At 51.2% G+C, this 17871-nt stretch overlaps 2 protein-coding genes across 4 annotated transcripts; one reads left to right on the top strand and one right to left on the bottom strand.

Moving 5' to 3' along the window:
* Window positions 1–213: 213 nt before the first annotated feature.
* On the bottom strand, window positions 214–11537 carry LOC118095337 (zinc finger protein 208-like). 3 transcript variants are annotated; one of them, XM_035136510.2, is made up of 4 exons: window positions 11308–11537; window positions 10053–10141; window positions 9269–9369; window positions 214–8218 (listed from the first exon to the last, which is right to left on the bottom strand). In XM_035136510.2, the coding sequence occupies exons 1-4, from the start codon at window positions 11314–11316 to the stop codon at window positions 5763–5765; spliced, it is 2655 nt and encodes an 884-aa protein (XP_034992401.2). In that variant the 5' UTR covers window positions 11317–11537; the 3' UTR covers window positions 214–5762. The 3 variants fall into 3 exon arrangements, with proteins under 3 accessions (XP_034992401.2, XP_034992402.2, XP_034992400.2); XM_035136511.2 differs by lacking the exon at window positions 11308–11537 and adding an exon at window positions 10952–11143; XM_035136509.2 differs by lacking the exon at window positions 11308–11537 and adding an exon at window positions 10228–11143.
* Window positions 11538–13190: 1653 nt separating this feature from the next.
* TBRG1 (transforming growth factor beta regulator 1) lies at window positions 13191–17868 on the top strand. The gene is made up of 2 exons (XM_035136514.2): window positions 13191–13329; window positions 14824–17868. The coding sequence occupies exon 2, from the start codon at window positions 14864–14866 to the stop codon at window positions 15884–15886; it is 1023 nt and encodes a 340-aa protein (XP_034992405.1). The 5' UTR covers window positions 13191–13329; window positions 14824–14863; the 3' UTR covers window positions 15887–17868.
* The last annotated feature ends 3 nt before the right edge of the window (window positions 17869–17871 follow it).

Genomic DNA, 17871 nt, shown 5'->3' on the forward strand with positions numbered 1-17871 from the left:
ACTGGTCCTGTTAGCTAGGGATCATGGGAGTTGTAGGCCAAAACATCTGGAGGGCCACAGTTTGGGGATGCCTGGGTTAGGGGGTCCTGCAACTAAACTGGTCCCAAGCTGTTAAGGGCTTTGTATACAACCAGTGCAAATCTCTGAGCAGAGGCGTTCTATGCAGGCATATGCAATCTCACTACCTGCCAGCAATGGTGCTACACCGAAGAAAAGGACACCAAGAACTCTGACCAGAAATTTCAATGTTAGGAATAAATCCTGCTCGCGAGTTACAGTCAAATAAGGTATGTATTCTGGTAAGACTAGCAGTCTTGAACAGAACAAATGAATACAAACAAGAAATTAGCTTCAAGTTCACTAGAGTATATGTATCTTGAAATAAATGTTACAACTTAGAATTCACGGTAGTGTGTGTAAATAATAGGACATTACAGTGTAAAGACACAAAAGATATCAACTAATAATATCCGTAAATATCAGTCCGATTCCAAAAGGGTCATTTTACGTAGAGCCGGAATGCCGAGTTGATTCAGTAAAAGAACCCAGGACAGGGCCCTGTTTCGATGTGGACGTCTTCGTCAGCTAATTTATGAGGTCGTGTTGATTTGTGAAATAGAATTCTATGTTTTTTCAAATATCGTGTTTGAGTTTGTGGAGATCAGCACACAGAAACGCATAGAAATATTCAAATACACGCTGATCTCCACAAACTCAAGACATGATATTTGAAAAACATCTGGAGGGCTGAGTTTGCCTATGCCTGTGCTACAGCATTCTCCACTGTGCAGCTTAGAATCATAGAATTGGAAGGGACCCCTGAGGGTCATCTAGTCCAACCCCCTGGAATCTCAACTAAAGGATCCGTGACAGATGGCCATCCAGACTCTGCTTAAAATCAGGATCAAGTGCAAGGGAAGCCCCACACAGAGTGCATTGTAGTAACCCAATCACCTGAATTGCTTATCATCGTATGTACATACATAACAATTTCACATGCTAACATCTGCCTGTCACACAAGATTGGATCCATGGGCCCACCTTCAGAACACACTCCCCACGTACTCCAGTCTGAAGTGCCCCCCCCAAAAAAAACACTATCCTTGTCCATCATTTCCCCAGAGATAGAGGTACTCTGCCTTAAACACCTTTATAGCAGCCATACGGTAAATCCAACAGGTGCAGATGCCCTGCTGGAGAAACAGTGATTAGAAGGAGAATCAGTTCTGACATTGAGAACAGGAACAGCAGGCTACTGCTGCTCTCTGGTGGGCAAAGTGAGTTATAGCAGCAACAGAGCTGTCCTTCCTTTACTGCTTGCGTCTTCCCAGAATAGCATTAATTATTGGACAGCGCCATGTCCACACTATTTGTTGCATTTAAAACGTTTTTTTTTAAAAAAAAAACAATTTAATTTTTTTGAGTCAACTGCTTGCTCACTTTACTGAATATGCATTCATGTACCTGTTGAAGACATAACAATCCCAACCGTGACAACAGCTGGCTCTGCTGCAGTACTCCATATTTGAAGGATGCCCATCTCTCCTGTGGCTGGACTGCACTTCTCCAGTTTGGGAGGAGCTAAAGGGGGAAATAGCCTCTCCTTCCTCCTAGCCCACTGGACCCAGGTGGCGCTGTGGGTTAAACCACTGAGCCTAGGGCTTGCTGATCAGAAGGTCGGCGGTTCAAATCCGTGTGACGGGGTGAGCTCCCATTGCTTGGTCCCAGCTCCTGCCAACCTAGCAGTTCGAAAGCACGTCAAAATGCAAGTAGATAAATAGGAACCGCTACAGCGGGAAGGTAAACGGCGTTTCCGTGCGCTGCTCTGGTTTGCCAGAAGCGGCTTTGTCATGCTGGCCACATGACCTGGAAGTTATACGCCGGCTCCCTCGGCCAATAATGCGAGATGAGCGCGCAACCCCAGAGTCGGTCACGACTGGACCTAATGGTCAGGGGTCCCTTTACCTTTACCTCCTAGCCCACCAGCTGAAGTCCGATGATGTCTGACAGTGTGGAGCAGAATCTTAACTGTTACATCCCTGGCAAGCTGTTATTAGGTCTGTGGTTCAAACCTGCTTACAACCCAATCCGTATTCACTAAAAACAACATACCCTTATATTCAGGCGGTGTATATGTTGCAATTACAGAACAGTAAAAAAAAAAAAAAAGCTGCAGAATTATATTGGCCACGGCATTCAGCTCCCTTCCTTTTCATTCTACCCACCCACCCAACGACCAGGTTTCTTGTGTTTCTAAAGATACGTTTAATCCTGTGTGGGTGGTGAATCCCAGCAACGCAAACAGTTGATGCATAAAATTTATTGCAGTCAGGGGAAAAGGTTCGGTGCTCCTCCTTGCCCTGCCCTGTTCCAAGCGTCACCAGCAAAACAAATGAAGCAAAACAAAGATAAACCATGCACGTTTGCATAATTTTATTCAGGTTGCAGAATCCACCTTTGTGTCGTTGCGGAATTTTCGTCACTTTGGAGCAGAATTATTATCGTTTCTTTTTAAATCATCACAGAAGGGCACACAGATCTGACTACGCCTTTTGTAATCACGGAAGACCATGCACATACAAGCCAAGTACTGTAGCACCCAGCCATTAACTGAAGCATAAAATGGGAGAAGACCCTTTGCTCAGGGGTTGAGCAGAGACTTCAGCAGACAAACGGTCCCCGGTATCTCCAGCTTTAAAAATGGACCTAAGGAAGCCGGGCTGGAAAGGACCATACAGACCAGCCACTGCCATTTAGTGTTGGTAGATGGAAACACAGAAGCTCAAAATGCTACTATTTTGTGCCTTAGCACAGACCAGAGGTGGAGAACCTGTTGCCTTCCAGATGATGCTGTACTCCAGCTCCCATCAGCGCCAGCCAGCATGGCAAAAGGCTACAATGATGAGAACTGTAGTCTCACAACATCTGGAAGGCCATGGGCTCCCCACTTCTGCCATAGCCTAGCCCCTCGGCACCCATACAAGACACTACCTCCTAGTCGCACATGCACACTGGGCACCCACAATGTTGGGTGGAACCCGACACACCCGCATTGAACACTGCGGGGCTCATTTCTGAATAAACACGTGAATTGCAGTGGGGCACCACCGATGGTCTCTCCCTCCTATCTTTTATGATACATATCCCTAAGATAAATATTAGCATTTCCATCTAACTTCATTTCTAATGAACTTTCCACCCTGTTAATAAAAAAAATAAATGAATCTCAGAGGGGTTCCATTTGGGCTTTTTTCTTGGGGTGGGGGTCATTAAAAGGGAGTTCCACTTGTGGGGGAAAACTCCTTTTGACTAAACTGGGAGCAGATACCCAGCACAATACAGTCCTTTATATATATCTTTTTTTTCCTCCAAAGAAATTTTTAAAACTCTTGCCCAGGAAGAATTTTCTTTCCCCACCCCATCTCCAATATCCTGACCCAGACGAGTCCCTCCCCAAACAGCAGTTTCTTTTAAAGGCAATAAAGAAAATATGCCAGCCATCAGCCCCATTCATTTCCTCCACAAATCAGCCTGAGAGGAACAGAAAGTGGAGAAACTAAGAGGAGGTGACGTTTTGCCCCTGTGTGGGAAGAGTTTAGTTTTTCTTGTTTGTTTAAACATCATGCAAACTAGCTATATTTACACTTTCCTTCCTTTCTTTCACTCATTGCCCTTAATAGTTTAGACCAGGAACTAGCGGCCCTCCGTATGTTGATGGACTACAACTCCCATCATCCCTGACAGCTATGTCCCCCGGGGCTGTGGGGAGCTGGACTCCAGCAACATCTGGAAGGCCACAGGTTCTCCATTGCTGGCACGGATCTTGCTTCCTCAGTTGGACCAGCCGCTCACACAAAATGGCCGCCAGGTGTCATTTAACGACTGACCCCTCTTCACAGGGAATTCTGAGAACTGTAGCTCTTCGAAGGGCACAGGGGTTTCCAAACAGCCCTCGGCACCCTTCACAAACTGCAGCTCCCAGAATCCTTTGGGGGAAGCCATGACTGTTTAAAGCGGTATCAGAGTACTTTAAATGTATGGTGTGTATGTGACCTCAGAATAGAGGGGACAATGATGCGAGGACAGAAATGCCAGGCGGTCCTCCTCCAAAAATGCTTCGATGAGGGCAGAAATACTCTCATTCGCCCAGAGACCTGGGCCTCAAAACTCTTTTTAGTAACTTTGGGGGGGGGGGGAACAGCCCAAACCATCTCACATTGACAATAGGGAGGATAAAAGGGTGGGTAACTAACCCCCAAAAGTTTCTTGGAGGGACAGCAGAATAAATGTAACAGAAAAATAAACAAACCTTCTCAAATGTTTTCCCAATTTTTCAAAAGATAGTTTTGACTATCACCGCCCCCGCCCCCCTCACCAAGCTCATGGTGTCCAAGAACAGAAGACCCTGGTACATTTGACAGGCTCCTGCTGGGAACAAAGTAAGGCCTAAAGCCCCGAGTTCAAGTTCAGAGGACAATGGCCAGCTTCCATGTCTGTCCCTTCTCTGTTGGGGTCTCCTTAACATCCGGTAAACAAAACTGGCTCAAGGATGAATTTCAGGCTTTGAAATGGGAGTCTCACACAGGCTAAATATAAAGTTTCAGGTGTTACGTAATTCAGTCAGGGACTGAATTCAGATCGCTGAAACTTTAAGATGAGAATCAGAAGTCTGAAATTAGAAAATTAACCAGGGCATGACGGCAAAGATTAGTGATGCTCAGTGAACGAGACAAGAATCTACGAGGTTTGCTCCCTTGGGGAAATCCCAGAAACAGCACAAAGACCATTTTAGATTTTAGAGAAGGAGATGGAAATTGAAGTTGCGGGACCATCAGTTTGCAAAGGGTGGTTCTGTCAGCACCATTAGAGGTTCAAAATCCGTTTCCTGTTTGCGTGAAGGCCAGGCCTCAGAGTCAGGATGCAGAAGGCTATACAGTGGTACCTCGGTTTATGAACACAATTGGTTCCGGAAGTCTGTTCATAAACTGAAGCGTTCATAAACTGAAGCGAACTTTCCCATTGAAAGTAATGGAAAGTGGATTAATCCGTTCCAGACGGTCCGCGGAGTAACCGTTCATAAACTGAAGCGAACTTTTCCATTGAAAGTAATGGAAAGTGGATTAATCCGTTCCAGACGGGTCCGTGAAGTACTTAAACTGAAGCGTTCATAAACTGAAACATGGGTGTAATTGGTTCCGGAAGTCTGTTCATAAACTGAAGCGTTCATAAACTGAAGCGAACTTTCCCATTAAAAGTAATGGAAAGTGAATTAATCCGTTCCAGATGGGTCCGCGGTGTTCATAAACTGAAAATTCATAAACCGAGGTGTTCATAAACCGAGGTTCCACTGTACAGTGGTACCTCGGGTTACAGACGCTTCAGATTACAGACTCCGCTAACCCAGAAATAGCACCTCGGGTTAAGAACTTTGCTTCAGGATGAGAACAGAAATCGCGCGGCGGCAGCGGGAGGCCCTATTACCTCAGGTTAAGAACAGTTTCAGATTAAGAACGGACCTCCGGAACAAATTATGTTCTTAACCTGAGGTACCACTGTACTCAGGGACAGATTGAAGGGGCAAAATTTGAGATGAAAGGTCAGGATCAGGGCACAGCCCAAGTCCACTGGTCTGTATTCTTAGAAAGGGATCTCCTGTTTAGATGTAGGAAACTGAGAGCAAGCAAGGAAGGCCCGTTGGTGCTCAGAGAAGGCCAAAAATGGGGGGAGGGCTTCCTGCTTCCCCCCTCCCCTTCCTCACAGGGTCAGGGAGCAAGGTGAGTACGCTGGTGTTTGGAGAAAGCGGAACTCCACCGGAACGACTTCCCGCAGGCGCCGCAGACATACGGGCGGGTGCCGGCGTGCTGGTGCTGGTGCTCAGCTAGGTTGCCGCGCTGCCGGAAGCTCTTGCCGCAGACGGGGCAGCGGTACGGCCTCTCGGCTGTATGAACTCGCCGGTGCTTGACCAGGTGCGAGTTCTGGGTGAAAGATTTGCCGCAGGAGGTGCAGGCGTAGGGCCTCTCGCCGGTGTGCGTCCGCTGGTGCTGGATGAGGTTGGAGCTCTGCCGGAAGCCCTTGCCGCACTCGGTGCACCGGAAAGGGCGGGCGCCCGTGTGCGTGGCCTGGTGCTTGGCTAGGTAGGAGCCCAGGGCGAAAGCCTTGCCACAGATCGCGCAGCAGTGCGCCTTGCCCGGGGCGTGCGTGCGGCGGTGCTCCGCCAAGTTGGAGCTTTGGCTAAAGATTTTGCCGCAGTCGGGGCACTTGAACGGCTTCTCGCCGGTGTGCGTCACCTGGTGCCGCAGGAGCTTCGAGCTCTGCGCAAAGCCCTTGCCGCAATCGGGGCATTTGTAGGGGCGCTCCGCCGGGTGGCAGCTGCGGCAGTGCTCGGTGAGTCGGCAGCGCCACACGAAGGTCTCGCCACACTGAGGACACCGGGCCGGAGGGTCGCGTTGGTGTTGCCGCAGCCCCGAAAGCAACACGAAGCCCTTGCCGCACGCTGGGCACCGGAAAGGCCTCTCCTCGCCCAAGTGGCGACGCTGGTGCCTCCCCAGCTTGCCACTGTCTGGAAAACGTTCACCGCACGTCGGGCAGCGGTAGGCATCGTCGTCTGACATGTGGGTGCGCTCGTGCGCCGCCAGCGTGGCAAATAGCGCAAAGGACTTGCCGCACACGGCGCAGGAGTACAGCTTGTCTAAGGCAGCCTCAGTTGTGTGGCTCAGCTGGTGAATCACAAGCTCCGAGTCACTAGGAAACGTTTCGCCACACTGGTGGCAGTAGTGGGATCTTCCATCCGCCCCATGGCTCACTTTATGCTCCAGGAGATCACTACTGTCCAGGAAGCAAGTGCTGCAGATGCTACATTTATAAGGCTTCTCTTCTGCCTCCTCATCTCCTTTGCCAGCATGACTTGCTTGGTGAAGGACCAACTCATCACGATCAAGGAAGGTTTTCCCACACGGGGGGCAGGGAAACGATTCCACTTCCAGGTGGATTCTCTGGTGTGCGGCCAAAGCAGTGGCCTCGGCAAAGTGGGCCCCACACTCTGGACACTCAAAGGGATTCTCCTTCCCATTGCGGGTGCTCTGGGGCTCCTCCAAGCCAGAGCTATCGGGGAAGTTCTCTCCTCCTTGGTGGCAGAAGTGGGATAACTCTCCAAGGTGTAGTCTCTGATGTATCTGGAGGGCAGAGTTTTCAGAGAAGCAAGCATGACAGTCAGGGCATTTGTGTGGCTTCTCCTCCACACTGTGACTTGCCACGTGGGTGCCTAGTTCTGACTGGTCAGGGATGGTTTCTCCACACTGATGGCAGCCATGAGCAACTTCACTCAGATGGATTCTTTGGTGCTGAGTCAGCTCAGAACTCTGCCTGAAGCCTTCCCCACATTCAGAACACATAAAGCTTTTCTCTTCTTCTTCTTCCTCCTCCTCCCCCTCCTCCTCTGCACGGTCATTTTGCTGCCCACCTGCATCTGAGCCCTCAAGCGAAGCTTCTTCATTTTGCTGCCTGCCCCAATCTGCGGCTGGCAGCGGAGTAGAGCAGGGCACTTCTGCAGTGACATTCCCCCAGCCGCTGCCGTTGGCGCGATGGTTGCGCATGTGCTTGGCCAGGTCAGAGCTGACGCCGAAGCAGCGGCCGCACTCCCTGCACAGGTAGGGCTTTTCGCCGGTGTGGGTCCGCCGGTGCGTGACAAGGGTGGACTTGCGCCCGAACCGCTTCCCGCAGTCGGGGCAAGCGTGGGGGCGCTCGCCCGAGTGCGTGCGCAAGTGGTGCGCCAGGGTGGAGCTCTGTGAGAAACGGGCCCCACACTGGTGGCACCGGAAAGGCTTCTCCCCCGTGTGTACCCGCTGGTGCTCCGCGAGCGTAGAGCCCCGGGCGAAGCGCTTCCCGCACTCGCCGCAGGCATGGGGGCGGCGCCCGCCGTGCGCCTTGAGGTGCTCCGCCAGCGAGGAGCTCCAGCTGAAGCCGCGGCCGCATTCGGGGCACCGGAAAGGGCGCTCCCCGGTGTGGATCCTCTGGTGCTTAACCAGGTTTGAGCTCTGGGCAAAGCCCTTGCCACACTCCGAGCAGTGGAACGGCCGGGGGTCTGCGGCGACAGAGGCCTTTGCGTCTTTCTCTCCTGATGCTGCTTGGCCCCAGTCCCAGCTCTCCAGGAAAGTCGAGGCCCCTTGCTCCTCAGCACCCTCCACCACTTCCTCCTCTTCCTCACTTGGTGTGTCAGAGCCTGGCGGGAGAAAGGAAGATCGTGAAGAAATGCGGCGCTGGATCAGGCCTATTGTCACAGGACATGTAGGCAAGTGAGGCTACAGGGAACCAGGCAGAGGGCCTTCTCGGTAGTGGAGCCCTCCCTGTGGAACACCCTCCCTTCAGATGTCAAGGAAATAAACAACTATCTGATTTTTAGAAGACACCTGAAGGCAGCCCTGTTTAGGGAAGTTTTTAATGTTTGATGTTTTATCGTGTTTTTAATACTCTGTTGGGAGCCACCCAGAGTGTATAAATAAATTGTTGTTGTTGTTATCACACAGTTCGAAGTTGGAGTTAATTCTTTATTAGCAAACAGCGACCCTCACAGACTTGGCTGAGTGTCACGTCTAATGGGGATAGCAACTCATCTCCCACCCTGTGGGAGGGGTTTTGTCTCCATGGAGCATTTGCTGAGACTGAAGATCACTGCCTCCCCGTAGCTTCCTAGGTCCCCTCCTCTCCCGGTCTTTCTTTCTAGCAATCAGAAACTGTGCCTGCCTGCAGCCAGCCTCTCCTCCCCACCTTTCATGCCTCGTCTGGTTCTGGGAAACCAGTGAACAGCTGCATATTCCTGCACTGGAGGGGATTTTGGACTAGGCAATCCTCAGGGTTCCTTCTGACTCTACAGCTTTATGGTTCTATGAAAACCAAGCATAGAACAAAATCATCATAGGAAACAGGTATGAAATAGCAAAGCAGGAGACAAAGAGGGGGGCAGAGGTTGGTTAGGGCTGAGAGAAACAGAAAAGTAACACCTGCCCCACACATCTAAAGCGCATGGATTCACCCAAAGAATCCTGGGAACTACAGTTTACCCCCTCCACCCTTAACAAACTACAACTTGCGGGATCCTTTGGGGGAAGCCAAGTGCTTTAAATGTATGGGGTGGATGTGGCCAAAGACCAACCAGCCCAAGGTCACCCCCGTGAGCGTCATGGCCATGTGGGGATGTTGAGCTTGATTCCCCCAAAGTCCTAACCGCTAGACAGCATTGCCCCCTCCGTGCAAGCAAGCCATTGCTCCTTACCTGCTTGGACCACTGTCAGCTCCTGCCTCTCTCCCGGCTCTGGCAGCTGCATCTCCTCCCCGTGCTCCATCCAGGGAAAATATGGTTTGACAACTACGAACCTAAAGGACAAGCCATTTAGACAGGGCAACCTTACAGAACCTTCGTCACACAAATCTCACATGCCCATTAAAAATAAAGAAAAATCCAAGGGTTGGGGTGGCCCAAAAGTCCTTTAGTTTTTTTCACAGTGGATGTTCACACTGAAATATGGGTTCCCTGAGCCAGTGAATCAAAGACCTACATTGACCAGAAGAACACTTGTCATTTTCTCCCAAGTGACTCTCCTTTCTGTATTGCACAAATGATGCCTAGATCAATCACCCCAAACATTGTGATGGGCAGGCGAGGCCTTAGTGGTTGTGTCACCACCGGGCACTGCCTGGTTGACGGTGGGCCCATGACAGGGCCTTTTCGGTGGTGGCCCCGTGTTTGTGGAATGAGGTGAGGTGCCCAGGGAATTGGGAGAAGCCAATGTTCCTTGGGCACACAGTTCTGCGACCACCACCACCTGCCAAGGCCAGAGTTCTTGCAAAAGTGCCACATCGAAGTCTCAAGCGCCACATACCAGAGCATATGCAACCCTGGGACTGTTAAGTGTCACACAGCCTGGTCTTGCACGTTTCCCCAGAAGAAAGACCCAGCTGAGTTCACTCACTCCCAGGTAAATGGGCATAGAATTGAGCAGCCCTCATTGGGTTTATAAAGGTAAGGAAAGGAAAAGGAGAAAGAAAGTGGATTGTACTTTGGGACACTGGAATCATCTTCCTCCAGAGGAAAGGGTCCACTGTTTTCAGCATCTACTGGGAAGCCTGGGTAGGGTACCGATTCCATCTGCATGGGAGAGAAGAGAGTGTCAGTAGATGGGGACAAAGCTGGACTGTAGAAGCAGCACCCCTCTCTCCCTCTCTGACACTTACACACACAGGGATGAGAGAGGGAAAGGCAAGCCAGCAGGCAGGCATTTCGCACCCACGCCATAACTTTAAAGCAGCCTTATACCACTGTTAAAAGTCATGGCTTCTCCCACAAAGAATCCTGGGAATTGTAGCTTGGCATAAAGACGAATCAGAGCTCGCCTTTCAGGGTTGTTGTGAGAATGGCGCATGATGTATGCAGAGGGTAAGATAAAACAATGTAAATCACACCTAGAAAAAAAGTATCCAAGTCAGACTCTTTGTCACTCGTGCACCATACCTTTAAACTACTCTATGCATCACTCTTTTTTGGGCTCCCACACACCCCAAAAAAAGAATCATGGGAACTGTAGTTTGTCAAGGCTGCTGGCCTCGCAGAACTACATGTCCCAGCACCCTCGACAAACTACAGTTCCCAGGATTTTCCAAGGTGGTATTGGAGTGTTCTGAATGTATGGCGTGACTCCGGGGGAAATCTTGTGGCGGAACCGAAGCTGGGAAGGAAAACTGAGCCTGCTTCGGTTTACGGTGCCACGCGCATGCCCCAGGGACACGCACATCCCGCAGGTCCGCTCGGGGCCTAAAGGGAGCGACCCCCTCTCTGCAAAGGATCGCGCTTGGGAAGGGTCGGGTCATCGGGGCCACATCCTTACACCATCCTCTTTGCACCTCGGAACCGCAGGTCCTTCCCTATAGGAATCTCGAGGTCTCCGTAGCCTCCTTTTACCTCCCAAGTTCTTGCTTTTCGCTGGGCTCTCTCATCTCCGCATGTCAGGGCAGAGGGAGCGCGCTGCTCTCCATAAACCCAACATCACCCAGCCCCGGACAGAGCGCACAAGCGCAGCAGCTTCGGGGGCGCCTTCCGCGAGGGCCCCCTTTCCCGATCCCCGGGCCTGTAAACCTTAGCCTCGTTGCCAGCCCCCCCCCTTTGCCAGGATCTTTGTCCCTTCTCCCGCCCCCGGGACAGCGTACGGCCTGGCCTTTTCCAAGGTCCCTTGGTATTGTGCGCAGCTGGGTGCCTTCCGGCGAAGGCTCCCCCTTTCCTCCCCAGCCCCTCACCCGCGCTGCGCTGCCACCCCTTACCGTCTCCATAGCCCCCCTGCACGGCTCGCAGCACGCGAGGGGTTAAGCCCGGCAGACAATGCACCACCACCAGGCCCAGCTCCGCCTCCTCCTGCCCGCCTGGCCCTCCCGCTTGGCTCCGCTCCCCCCTTCCCTTCTCCGGCGCACCAGGAGCACTAGGAACCAGACTGGAGATCTCTTGCGTGTGCAGCCTTCCGACCTCCCTCCCCCCCCCACATCTCCCACCAGGCAGGGACAAGAGCTGATGGGGGGGGCGGTTGTCAGGGGTGGAATCACACTCCCCGCCCTAATCCCCATGGCAAAAGCCGAAGGGCTCCGTGGATGAGTCGTGGCGGGCGCGCGGAGACAGCGCGCGTTGTAGTAAAATGACCTTGGGTAATTCATTTCTTCACCCACGCACGCGTTGTTAGCCAGCCAGCCTGGCTGGATCAGATTATGTCCGTAGGGCAGAAATACTGTTTCATTAGTCCCACGAGAATAGAGGACAACGGGGGGGGGGGGAAGGAAACCTACTTGGCATTCCCCAGTGGGGAAAGGGTTAGAAAAATAGATTGCCCCCAAGACACTGTGTATTAGGAAAGGAGTGTCAATTGCTTAATAGGCAATGACTTAATAGGCGCCACCCCAAATATGCTTTCTTATGCTTTCAGTGACAGGAATGACATAGTGCCCCCAGAGCATGTGAAGTCAAGGCGAAATTGTCTTTGAACTCGTGCAGAGGCCCTAAGTAAGCAATCTTTTAAAAATTTAATTCCGGAATTTACTGCCACACGATGTTCCGGGGGGGGGGGGGGAGACTAGCTTAGGTGGTTTACACGCACTCAGAAGTCTCACGGTCCACTTTACCTATCTAATACTGGATGTCATTGTCAAATATCAGATACCATCAGATGTCGCTGAAATTCAGTGTTAGGATGTAGAAAAGAATATTAGGCCTAACATATTTGGCACGAAATTTTGCAGGAGGGGATTTTGAGGTGGATTTGTGCGGCCATTTCCGCCTAGCTCTGGTGACATTTAACATGAAACAAGCTGGAGGAGACTCTTGAGAGTCCCATGGACTGCTAGAAGATCAAACCTATCCATTCTTAAGGAAATCAGCCCTGAGTGCTCCCTGGAAGGACAGATCGTGAAGCTGAGGCTCCAATACTTTGGCCACCTCATGAGAAGAGAAGAATCCTTGGAAAAGACCCTGATGTTGGGAAAGATTGAGGGCACTAGGAGAAGGGGACGACAGAGGACAAGATGGTTGGACAGTGTTCTCGAAGCTACGAACATGAGTTTGACCAAACTGCGGGAGGCAGTGCAAGACAGGAGTGCCTGGCGTGCTATGGTCCATGGGGTCACGAAGAGTCGGACACGACTAAACGACTAAACAACAACAAAGCTTTGTTAGCATATTGCACACCTCATAAGAAAAAAAAATGGAAAAGTGAGTCAGGCCATTGGTCCATCTCGCTCAATACTGTCAACATTGATTGCGGCGATTGGGCCTCCCGGCAGTACCTGAGATGCAATTACTTGAACCTGGTACCGCCCCCCCCCTTGGTAAATAAGACTCCCCACTTCCTTCTCAGCCGGAATTCTGGCTTCCATCCCTAACCGCTTCCTAGAATCCAGTTGCAGATTTTGTCTCCTGGCGGGGCTCCTGTGCTATTTAACAGCTGTAGGGCTATATGACTTTTCTCCGGCCTAGAGAGACAGCGATGCAGCAGTGCAGGGCTGGCTCTGAGCCGGACGCAACCAAGAGGGCTTTTTGCATTGTGACCAGCATCGTTCAGGACCTTTCAGTCCACATTCTGACATTATTACCCCTCGGCGTCGCTGATGCCCCGCCCGAAGCAAAAGGTTAACGACCCTTCCTCGCCCCCCCCCCGCCCTTCCCATATTGGAAACCAGGCTGTCCTTTTGTCCAGGGAGGAAAGGGTTACGCAGGCGGGGCACAGGGAAGCTTCCGGTCCCCGCCAGAGCTTCCGGGAGAGCAAAGGGAGCAGCAGCAGCAGCAGCAGCAGCAACATTGGGGTGAGAAGCTGGGGGCTGCAAATGAAAGAGGGGAATGGGGGGGGATCCCGTGGCTGAGCATCGATTGTTTGCAGGCAGTTGCATTATTTGCAGCCGCTTCCTTGGCAAAAGCGTTTGTTAAGCATATGTTAGCAGCGACGCCCAAATTCAGCATAAATTGCAACTCGGGTCCTGCTTTAGGCTTGCATCTGGTTGACCGCTGTGAGAGCAGAGGTGGTAGGGTAACTTAAGTTTTGCTCAGGAGTAGGCCTGTTGAAATGAACGGGCCCTAGCTTCGTCATGCCCATTAATTTCACTGGGTCTGCCTTGAGTAAAACTTACACGACAGATCCACACCATACGTTTAAAGCATGCGGCATCTCCAAAGGACCCCGGGAATTGTAGTTTTTACCCTTGCAAATCTGCAGTTCACAGCACCCTTAGCAAAGCATAACTCTGGGGATTCTTAGGGGTGGGAGCCATGAGCTGTAAACGAGTGTTGCATGTGTTTTACATGCACTGTATGGCGTGTGTATAGGACGAATACCTAGACTAGATGGGCCATTGGCCTGGTCTGTCGTGATCCTACTGCCAGTACATTTCACTGCGTCACCCTGAGTCCTTTTTGTTGTTACCACCCTTCATCTGAGGATCACAGGGCGGTATGGTCTAATATGGGACAGGGATGTGGGAAAACACATATCCACACTATATATCAGGATTGGGGAACCTGTGGCTCTCCAGATATTGCACTCCAGTTCCCTTCAGCCTACAGCCAGTGTGATCAATGGCCAGAGATTATGGTTACAATTCAGCAACCTCTGGAGGTTCCCCATTCTTGCTATACATAATTTTATAAACTGCTATCAAAGCTCTCTAAACTCTTTGGCTATGGCTTCCTCATTCCATTGCCATTCCGGAGAGGAGCTTTGCTATGTATTCCTAGTTTTTTGGAGGTTGTTTATAATATTTTCTGTTACTCTAGTTTACCCCACTGTTACAGAACTGCCTGCCCTTTGTTTGATGCTTTTAATATCTAAAAATAAGAAACTGGCCAGGAAGTCATGCCTTTCAAAATCCCGTTTTTTACCGCTGCTGGAGGGAAATGGTAGCAAAATGGGATTGATTAAAAACTATGTTGGAATGGAAAACTCATGCAATTTCCTTGTAGGAGATTCTTTGAGCAGATGCTGCTAAGAACCCACAGCGAGCCTTCAGCATCATGTGCAGGTGACGGTCCATTTGTGTGTGGGGAGGGGGGAGAGAGATCCTATGTACTTTTGAGCATAATTTCAGGCACCCCTGAAGGTACAAAAACATTGTGCGTGGGTTTAGGGAAAGCAGTACACCCAAGGTGAATACTGTTCCTCTGAATGTGTATCTGAGCCTTTTTAGCATTATGAAATATGGTTACTCACGCTGATCCTGAGAGATAATATTGAGTGGAAATGTCTGTATGTTGTTTGTGTGTGTGTGTGTATTGCAATTGCCTCTTGCATCTTTTCTCCTCCCCAGCTTTTGTCTGCTCAAGCAAGCCCTGCCCGCTCCCTTTGCCATGAAGAAAACCCTACGCAAAAACCAAGGCGAGCGTTACCGCCTGAAATTCCGGCGCCTGCGCCGTGCGGCCAAACTGCTGGTTTACGAGAACGCAGCTCTGTGCGACGAGATTGCCAGGCTCGAGGCAAAATACCTGCGTGTCCGTGAAGAGCGCCGGTTCCTGCTCGCTCGCCTACTGCAAGCGCAAGCCCTGGCGGAAGACGAGCCTCCTTTGCCGGCCACCGCTTCAGCTTCACAGCCCTCGCCGGATGAGCCGGCTGCCCGCAAGCCCCGCCGAGAACGCAAAGGCAAAGAGAATGGCCGGGCCTCCAAGCGCAGGGTGGCCCCCGAGCTTGGTGTCCGCCGGCTGGTTCCGCCACTTCCCTTGGATCCTTCCGGCCGGCCGGTTTTACCCATTGCGTTGGGTCCGCTGACTGTCTACAGCTTGGGGGAAATTGTTTCCGACCGCCCAGGCTTCCACACGGAGACGGCCATCTATCCCGTCGGCTACTGCAGCACCAGGATCTTCGCCAGCACCCGCAGACCAGTCCACCGCTGCCTCTACACCTGCCAGATCAAGGACGGTGGCGGCGGGCCACACTTTGAGATTGCCCCCGAGGACGAGCCGGGCTGCGTGGTCGCTGGCTCCACTCCCGACGCCTGCCACGCCCAGCTTCTCGAGGCTGTGGGAGCAGCGCAACTCGAGCCGGCAGGGGCCGAGTTCTTTGGCCTCTCCCACCCGGCCATTCAGCACCTCATCCAGAGCTGCCCAGGAGCTCGCAAGTGCAGCGGGTACCGCTGGCTGCGCTTTGAGGTGTGCCGCCAAGCGGATGGCCCCCCTCCTGAGGGGTTGCCCTTGGGAAACCCTGGGACTGACTATGAGGCTTTCCAAAGCCAAGGCCTGGCGGGACCTGTGGGCCTGGACTTCCCCACCGCCACCCCTTCCCCACCGAGCGGCAATGGATATGCAGAACTTTTTCTGCCCTGTGGTCCCTCAGGAGGCTCCCCCATCCCCCAAAGCCCAGAGAGTGACACGGACTGAATTGGGCCAGAAGCCACAGGCCAGAGCCGTCCATTATTGCACCCGAGTTTTCTAGTAGCTGCAACTGCGTAGATGTCATAAACTGCTAGTTCTATACAAAGGGTCTGCTTTGAAACTGGTGTTGTCTCTCTTATTCTTCATGGGCATCAGTTTGCATGGAGACACCCTAACAGGGGTAGCCAGTGTGGTGCCCTGCAGATGCAGTTGGACTACAGCTCCCATCAGCCAGAGCTAGTATGGCCAATGATCAGGGATGATGGGAATTGCAGTCTTAACAGCACCCGGAGGGTGCTGTGTTGGCTATTTCTCCCCTGGAGTAGCCATGTATTTACATTCTCACACACTATTGAAACAAGTACTTCAAATGATTGCTTGTCAATTTTCTTCTTTCGGTGTTTCTACTTTAATGAAAATCACTCTCACTAATGGTTGGGGGTTTCTCTGGGTTGAGCCAGAGCAGAATTAGGGCAATATTGGCTGAATCATGTGGGCACACTTAACTCTCCACAAAGAGACATTTGCATCGGAGGACTCATCAGTGAAACCTGTTTGTAATAAAGCTTTTGAAAATTTTCCTCTGCCTGCAGGAATCTTTGAGATCAGGTATGTGAGAACACAGTTCCATTAAAGGATTCTCTCTTGTGGACTTCTCGGTCTCCACAATCTCCCAGGTTTTGGCATAGCTGCCAAGTTTTCCCTTTTCTCACGAGGAAGCCTATTCAGCATAAGGGAAAATCCCTTTAAAAAAGGGATAACTTGGCAGCTATGGGTTTTGGTCAGCTTTTGGTAATAGTTGGGAGGCCTGGATTTTTTCAGGGTAGGAAGCAGTGGGTAGTCTCTTAATGGTACATAAAGGTAAAGGGACCCCTGACCATTAGGTCCAGTCGTGACCGACTCTGGGGTTGTGCGCTCATCTCGCATTATTGGCCGAGGGAGCCGGCGTATAGCTTCCAGGTCATGTGGCCAGCATGACAAAGCCGCTTCTGGCAAACCAGAGCAGCACATGGAAACGCTGTTTACCTTCCCGCTGTAGCGGTTCCTATTTATCTACTTGCATTTTGACGTGCTTTCAAACTGCTAGGTTGGCAGGAGCTGGGACCAAGCAACGGGAGCTCACCCCGTCACAGGGATTCGAACCGCCGACCTTCTGATCAGCAAGCCCTAGGCTCAGTGGTTTAACCACAGCGCCACCTGGGTCCCTTAATGGTACATACTATATAACAAAAACCAGTTTCAGACTAAAATGGCGGATACAGCTTCTGCCAAAAAAAAACCCACTGCCATCCTGAACCAGAGCACATTGATGCAGAAATATGTTCCCACTCTTTGTAGTAAGTTATTCTTTGTAGTTTTGCAGGTGTACTGGGAATTCTGTAGATTCTTCACAAAATGACAGTGTATAGCATAGAGCTATCGTGTAAAAGCCACAGTACATAAACATGCAGAGACTGAAAGGACAGGTACTTGGAAAGAGACGAAGGAGTTAATTTTCACATAGTGAGGCGCTGGTAGACGTCCAGTGAATTCCACACTCTCACATACACCCAATGCAGGCACAGGGAGATGCTTAAAATGCAGGTATCCACCTGTTAATATCACACATTCGTATGCACAGCCACCAAACAAATACCAAAATGGCAGCAGCCTCATGTGCAGAGAGTAACCCACACCTGCTCTCACATGCAGCTACAAAGGCAGGTAGGTGTTCAATTTACATACATCAACAAGGGAACACTCGGCATTCATACACAAATAGTTTTGAAGACACATGTACTAGCTGCCAACATACTCCCAAACACTCGCTCTCTAGCATGAAGGAAGTGTAGAGAGAGTGCATTCAGGCACAAGGCAGAAGTTTCCCTTGGCTAGCTCTCAACTCTTATGGGGATCCCTCCTCTGGACACATAATGAGAAAACAAGCTTGACCCAGTATTTGTGGGAGCCTCCATTGGTGGGGTAATGGCCAATCCTCTTACTCATTTCCT

This window comes from Zootoca vivipara, chromosome 13, assembly GCF_963506605.1.
Source record: "Zootoca vivipara chromosome 13, rZooViv1.1, whole genome shotgun sequence".
Classification (NCBI taxonomy): Eukaryota; Metazoa; Chordata; class Lepidosauria; order Squamata; family Lacertidae; genus Zootoca; species Zootoca vivipara.